Here is a 7,950-nt window from a genome sequence, read left to right on the forward strand (position 1 = left end):
GAAGAGAGCAGGAAGAGGAAGAGAGCAGGAAGAGGAAGAGAGCAGGAAGAGGAAGAGAGCAGGAAGAGGAAGAGAGCAGGAAGAGGAAGAGAGCAGGAAGAGGAAGAGAGCAGGAAGAGGAAGAGAGCAGGAAGAGGAAGAGAGCAGGAAGAGGAAGAGAGCAGGAAGAGGAAGAGAGCAGGAAGAGGAAGAGAGAAGGAAGAGGAAGAGAGAAGGAAGAGGAAGAGAGAAGGAAGAGGAAGAGAGAAGGAAGAGGAAGAGAGAAGGAAGAGGAAGAGAGAAGGAAGAGGAAGAGAGAAGGAAGAGGAAGAGAGAAGGAAGAGGAAGAGAGAAGGAAGAGGAAGAGAGAAGGAAGAGGAAGAGAGAAGGAAGAGGAAGAGAGAAGGAAGAGGAAGAGAGAAGGAAGAGGAAGAGAGAAGGAAGAGGAAGAGAGAAGGAAGAGGAAGAGAGAAGGAAGAGGAAGAGAAGGAAAAGTCGTAAGTGAATATAGGTAAGGAATGAAAGAGGAAGCTGTCTGGTAGAATTTTGCACAGAGCGTAACTTCATCACAAACTATGTGCTCAAAAGTATCCGTACACCCCCAAAAACATACTTTTTCATATTAGGTGCATTGTGCTACCACCTACTGCCAGGTACTGCAACTCAGCGACCTCAGTAGTCATTAGACATCATGAGAGTACAATCTGGCACTCCGTGGAACTCATCGACTTCGAACGTGGTCAGGCGATTGGGGGTCACTTGTGTCACACATCTGTATGTGAGATTTCCACACTCCTGAACATCCCTAGATCCACTGTTTCCGATGTGATAGTGAAGTAAAAACGCGAAGAGACACTTGCAGCACAGAAGCATACAGGCCAATCTCTTCTGTTGACTGACAGATACCGCTGACACTTGAAGATAGTCGTAATGTGTAATAGGCAGACATCTGTCCCGACCTGAAGGAACTGCAAAAAGGCAGGACATTCAAGAGATGGGATGTGGATAAACTGAAAGAATCAGAGGCTGTAGAGAGTTTCAGAGAGCATTAGGGAACCACTAACAAAAACTTGAGAAAGAGATACAGTAGATAAGTAAAGGGTAGCTTTGAGAGATGGAATAGTAAAGGCAGCAGAGGATCAAGTAGGTCAAAAGATGAGGTTAGTAGAAATCCTTGGGTAACAGAATAGATACTGAATTTTATAGATGAAAGGAGAAAATATAAAAATGCAGTAAATGAAGCAAGCAAAAAGGAATACAAATGTCTCAAAAATGAGATTGACAGGAAGTGCAAAATGGCTAAGCAGGGATGGTTATAGGACAAATTTAAGGATATAGAGGCATACATGACTAGGGGTTAGACATATACAGCCTACTTGAATACTGAAGAGACCTTTGGAGAAAAGAGAACCACCTGTAATAATATCAAGAGCTCTGATGGGAAACCAGTTCCAAGCAAAGAAGGGAAGGCAAAAAGATGAAAGGAGTTTATAGAATGTCCATACAAGGGTGATGTACTTGCGGGCAATATTATGGAAATGGAAGATGACGTAGACAAGGATGAAATGGGAGATACGATACTACATGAAGAGTTTGACAGTGCTGAAAGACCTAAGTTGAAACAAGGCCCTGGGAGTAGACAACATCCACTGAAACTACCGACAGCCTTGACAAAACTCTGCCATCTGGTGAGCAAGATGTATGAGAAAGGCGAAATACCCTCAGACCTCATGAAGAATATAATAGTTGCAATCCCAAAGAAATCAAGTGTTGACAGGTGTGAAAATTACCAAACTATCCGTTAGTAAGTCACAGCTGTAGAATACTAACATGAATGCTTTACAGACGAATGGAAAAACTGTTAGAAGCTGACCTCAAGGAAGATTAGTTTGGATTCCGTAAAGATGTTGGAACACGTGAGGCAATACTGACCCTACGACTTATCTAGAAGATAGATTAAAGAAAGGCAAACCTACATTGGTAACATTTGTAGACTCAGAGAAAGCTTTTGACAATATTGACTGGAATACTCTCTGAAATTCTGAAGGTGGCATTTGCCAAATACAGGGAGTGAAAAGCTATTTACAATTTGTACAGAAACCAGATGGCAGTTATAGAAGTGAAGGACTGAAAGGGAAGCAGCGATTGGGAAGAGAGTGAGACAGAGTTAAACCTTTCCCCAGTGTTATTCAATCTGTATACTGAGCAACCAATAAAGGAAACAAAAAAAAAAAATTCTGAGTAGGTATTAAAATCCAGGGAGAAGAAATAAAAACTTTGAGGTTTGCCAATGACACTGAAATTCTGTCAAACACAGCAAAGCAGCTGGAACAGCAACTGAGCGGAATGGACAGTGCCTTCAAAGGGGGATATAAAAGCAAAACAATGATAATGGAATGTAGTCTAATTAAATCAGGTGACGACGATAGTATTAGATTAGGAAATATGACACTTGAGGTAGCAGATGAGTTCTGCTATTTGGGGAGCAAAATAACTGATGATGATCGAAGTAGAGAGGATATACAACGTAGAGTGGCAATGGCAAGGAAAGCGTTTCTGAAGAAGAGAAATTTGTTAACATCGAGTATACATGTAAGTGTCAAGAAGTAGTTTCTGAAAGTATTTGTATGGAGTGTATCCACATATGGGAGTGAAAAATGGACGATAAATAGTTTAGACAAGAAGAGAACAGAAGCTTTCAAAACATGGTTCTAGAGAGGAATGCTGTAGATTCGATGGGTGTATCATGTAACAAATGAGGAGATACTGAATAGAATTGGGGAGAAGAGCAATTTGTAGCACAACTTGACCAGAAGGAGGGGTCTGTTTGTAGGACACATTCTGAGGCATCAAGGGATCATCGATTTAGTATTGCAGGGAAGGGTTGACGGTAAAAACAAAGATGGAGACCAAGGCATGAATACTAAACAGATTCAGGAGGATGTGGGTTGCAGTAATTACTCTAAGATGATGAAGCTTGCACAGGATAGAGTAGCATAGAGAGCTGCATCAATCCAGTCTTGGGACTGAAGATAACAACAAAAGGGGTTGGATGTGCTTTGCAACCTGTTTACAATACTCCTTTTCTGACAGGGCCCTGCACGAGCTCCATTGGATCATGGGTGCCCACATGGATGTTTCCCAGAGTATAATGAAGGCCCCACCACTACAGCACTGAAGGAGCTGTTCCCTTGTGGGTGACAGAAATGCACCCTCCCAAAGACATGATGAAGGTATCAGGATTTGCCAGACATGCAGTGCTCTGTCATTGTGCAGACATCCAGTGCAAATTGTTACATGTGTATTTCAGTTGTAGTTGTCAATGTCATGGCATTAACACTGGCACATTGGTGGGTCATCAACTGCACACATTCATCATTCGGAGTGTTTGCAGCATTGTGCATTCAGACACACTTTTACTCTGTCCATGATTAATATCTGATGTTAGTTACGCCACAGTTTGCTGTCTGTCTTGTTTTACCTATGTGCCCAGCCTATAATGTCTACCATCTGTCATGAAGGGTACTTGCCCAACCCCATAGTGTCTGGACATGTCACCTTTGTTTCACGCTGTGTTGAAGGCAACTGCCACAGCACTCTTCAAACACCCAACAAGCTGTGTAGCTTCCAAAATGCTCATCCCAAGCCGTCAGGCCATCAAAATCTGCTCTAGGTCAGACTCGGATAGATTGTGTGCAGTCCCTATTTTACACCCTGTCAGCATGCTCACAGATACTCCATGCACTGCACATGTCTGACTAGAAGACAAGGTGGTGCTATTGCCTGGATGAGTTTATATTGATAGCAAATCCGTGGTCATGTTTTGGCTGATGTGTGTATGCTGGGCAATTCCAAGGGAACCATTCCACAACATTCAAGGCAATTGTCAAATGCATCAATTTATTGCAAGGGTGTACCAGAAAATAATGCCTCCAAAATTTTGATTCTGTTCTTAATATCACTTGTCATGCACATTACTCTGTTGATGTTACCATTTTGCTGATTCAATATGCAGCAGCCTCCTGCTGTAGGGTTTGAACTACAGTGTGTAACATGCGTGTGTGTTATTTAACCATGTCAGCACATGAGAAAACCCTCAGAAAACAGAGCAAAAATTCAAATAGTTCATCCACATGTGAAGCACCCTCTCCTTCAGCGGGACAATGCCAGACCATACACAACTTTTTTTGCACCTGGAACAGTCTGACGTCTTTGATTCATTATTATTGATCATCTTCCACAGTGAGCCAATTTGAGGCAATGAATTTTCAAATGTTTCCAAACTCTAAAGAACACCTTCAAGGACCTCACTTTGATAGTGATGAATTGGTATGAGCAGGGGTGAGGATGTGGGTCTGCCAACAAAGTCAAACATTCTACAGTGATGGCACCAACAGCCTGGTGTCTCATTAGGAGAAAAGTGTCCAGTGCCATGGTGACTGTTTGAAATAAATATGTAAACACAAAGAATAAAGATGTAAAATGTCAAAGTCTGTTTTAATTAAAATGCTTCAAAAATTTTCAAATAAAAATTGTGTGCCATTACCTTCCAGCATACGCTAATGCCCAAAATATACATCAATTAAAAATTAAGCTATAATTAACAGGCACAGAAGGTGGCTTTCAACTAATATAATATGAACATGGATCTGTTAAGGTCACAGGAAAGTTCAATCTATCAACTAACACAGAACATAGTGTATGTGAAGTTTTCTTGCAGGTAGAAGTTACATTACGGGCACCATTTGGATTTTTTGGTTAACATTAGGCTGTGCTACTGGTCAATTTGTTACCACATACTTTACTTGGCTTTCACATTTCTAGGCTTCGTCAGCTCACAGTCACATTGCCACCTTTCAACATAGGCCAGGCCTTGAGCTGCACTATGGATCAGTCTCTCACCACAACCAGTATTTCAAGGGGGGAGAGGGTCTAGCACCACATTTTAACCTTGCAGCCTCTGAATAGTTCTCAAGTTCAGGCCCAAGGTCAATGACTATTCAAGTTGCTTTTCATTCACATAACGTGTGTTATGCATACATATCATTCTGTGTGCCAAACCATTATTACATCAGCAGTCAAAGCCAAAGCCTGAACTATGTTGGGTCTAACCACTCTTACCGTATTTCATACAATTTAGTGTATTTACTTTCCTACCATTTCCTCACAGTGATAGTTTAGGATTATTGTTGTGATACAGCTTATCGAATGAATTGCAAGCTGATCACAGTTTGTACAAACTATAATGAAGCACTTACATATATTCAAATGCAAATGCTGAATTAATGCTATCACAGTACTTCCGCAGTTGCACTCTAGATGGATGTTGTAACAGATTTTTTCAGCACAGACAGTACACAAGTAGTTTGTGTGATTGTGTAAGGACCTTCAATTCTGGTTGGCACAATAAAAATACTAGTGGCACCAAGTGAAATTGTTTGCCTGCTGATAGCTGAGTACCCTACAAATGGTTGCACTGCATTGGATTTTAAGTGACATGTATATGTAAGATAATTTTCCACCAGTAAGTGTAACATTCTGGCAGTTTCACAAACAATATGAGTAACAACATGCAGCAAACACAAAGTGGTTATGAACAAATCTATCAGTATTTAATGTGTAGCCCCATGGCTTCATAGATACTTTACTGCCAACATAAAAATTCATTCTGCACCTATGGGCTGTGTAACTGTTTAAGCTTCCATGTGATTTGTCTGAAATTTAACTTTACTGCTGACAGTTCCACTTACACTTTGTTCACATATTCAAAGTCAACACCTAATGTTAATAGTGCTACAGAATGTACTTCTCAGATTAGTGACCATGTGAATGTCACTTCAAAATTATTTACAAATAATTTATTTTATATCATCATCAATAAATAAATTACAACTCTCATGCCATACCACAATACACTGCAATAATGCATTAACTGCAGCCATACCATTTATAAATTTAATGGCACTGCTAACATTTACAATAGTCAGTTATTCTTAAGTTGCTCATTAAGGTTTTCATTTAAAAGAAGCATATCAGAGCAGAATATACCCACTTTATCAGCATAATTTGGTTGTGCATCAAAAAAAGTTTTCCATGTTTACTGAACATTAAACTCTTGCTCAATTCTATGTGAGGCTTAATACAAGGATTATCTCAATGCACTGTGCAAAACGCCATATTTAAGACAAAGTTCACCTTTTTTTTTTAGTAAATTGAATTACTCATGTCTCCAGCTGTATGACATCAATTGTATGTATTCACACACCATACTGCTCACAGAAATTAATGAAACACTGTTAAGAAATACAAGTAAATAGCTTACCATGAAGCGTAACTCAGTTTGTACTTCATCTGTTCCCTCTTTTTTTATCCACATAGTTGGCTCCTGGTCCATGGCTTCAGTTCTACAGTCTGGAGAAAAAAAAAGCATTCAGATAAGAACAGCTGTAGGTCTACTCAGTTTCCATTGTTACCATGTGGTATAGCTATAATGGAGTATTTTCACTCGCCTACTGGGTACAGTAAGAGGGTGATTACACAGGAAACAGATTCAAAGTGGTTAAGGAAAGGAGTTTTCCTTTATATAAACTAATTCACATTTCTCAGGTCATGAACAATCATAAAATAATATGCACTGAAAACAGAATTTACAGTTGCTACCACTCCTTTCTAACACTGGCTTACAGACACTGTTCTATTGTGACAATTGTGAAAGATTGTGTATTTTTTTGTGCATGCACTAACTTCAGCATTACAAACAATCAAAGCATCTATAGATTGCAGTGAAATTACGGAATTAAACCAAATACTTCATTATACACTTTGCTCATAGTGTTAATTTTAATCTGATAGGGAGGTGATGAAAATCCAGACATACAGACTTTTTTTTTTAATCAGTGAATATGCATTTTCCACATAGGTATTACCTTCAAACTTTCTTTATCTGTATTCATTCACAAATGTATACTCTACAGTAAGCAAAATCATTTTAGAATTTTTACCAGCTTTTCAAGAAAACCAGATACATGTAACGTAGATTGCACACTCCAATGTGGAAGTTCTCATTCTTGATTACCATCAAGATTGGACATTGTTTAGTTTTTTCTTACAAAACTGATTTACTGAAACGACTTCCTACTAACTGTAAGATGAATGATCTATTAATTTCTGATGACATGTAATGCTTTATGTTAGACGAATTACAGTTAATTTGTACCCTGTATTTCGCCAGTTCGTAAATAACGTTACAGTACTCTTATACAGAACTCCATTAAAACCCACACGCTACAACAAACTGTATTTACACATGATTTGACGAATACTAACGATACGAGTGATCAAAGCACAATGAAAACTAACAAAATGCAACAGAACTACAACATTTCCTTTAATGCGAACATACTCGAACCATGAAATGATGTAACTGTGGGCACTTGAAAAATGCTTACGTCAGCCCTAAAATCTGGAGCCGCTAAATGTCTACATCACAGTAAATTAACATCACAATCATTATTACAGGTAAGTCAACATAACCGCACTAACATTGCGAATGGTTGAACTTCACTGTCCGCCTTTTCTCGTCAGATTATGGCGGAGATCACTGCATAGGCAAACTGCTCCTGACAACACGTCACAATCTCAGCCGTTTCTTTTACGAAGATAAAGGTAGCGATTTTACCGGACACACCAAAAACAACAAGGACAAATAACTCAAGTATGTGGCTGTTATGAAGATAGCCTGAAAAAATTACAACATTCACACACCATCACCAAGTACACCATAGGTGATGTGATCACTATTAAATACAGAACAAAATCTCATTCTTATGTACCAATTAAAAAAATAATAATAAAAAGAACAGCAACCTCAAACATAGCTATCACAGCGTCATCACAACATATCGCGAACTATTACACTCATCAGACGCAACTGTTATTGTGATAGAATGAAGTGCCGTGTTAATTTACTTC

At 39.1% G+C, this 7,950-nt stretch overlaps 1 protein-coding gene across 2 annotated transcripts in view; it reads right to left on the reverse strand.

The window, feature by feature from the left end:
- The window catches only part of LOC124720405 (zinc finger protein 99-like), a 146,652-nt gene extending 139,025 nt beyond the window's left edge, over positions 1–7,627 (reverse strand). Inside the window, exons 1-2 of one of the 2 annotated variants that reach the window (XM_047245745.1) lie at positions 7,522–7,627; positions 6,302–6,390 (exon numbers count right to left, since the gene is read on the reverse strand). In XM_047245745.1, the coding sequence (XP_047101701.1) occupies positions 6,302–6,373 (72 nt within the window). In that variant the 5' untranslated portion in view covers positions 6,374–6,390; positions 7,522–7,627. Of the gene's footprint in view, positions 1–6,301; positions 6,391–7,521 lie in introns of those variants that run through there. The other variant, XM_047245742.1, reaches the window with a different exon arrangement.
- Between the last annotated feature and the right edge of the window lie 323 nt (positions 7,628–7,950).

This window comes from Schistocerca piceifrons, chromosome 11 (assembly GCF_021461385.2).
Source record: "Schistocerca piceifrons isolate TAMUIC-IGC-003096 chromosome 11, iqSchPice1.1, whole genome shotgun sequence".
NCBI lineage: Eukaryota > Metazoa > Arthropoda > Insecta > Orthoptera > Acrididae > Schistocerca > Schistocerca piceifrons.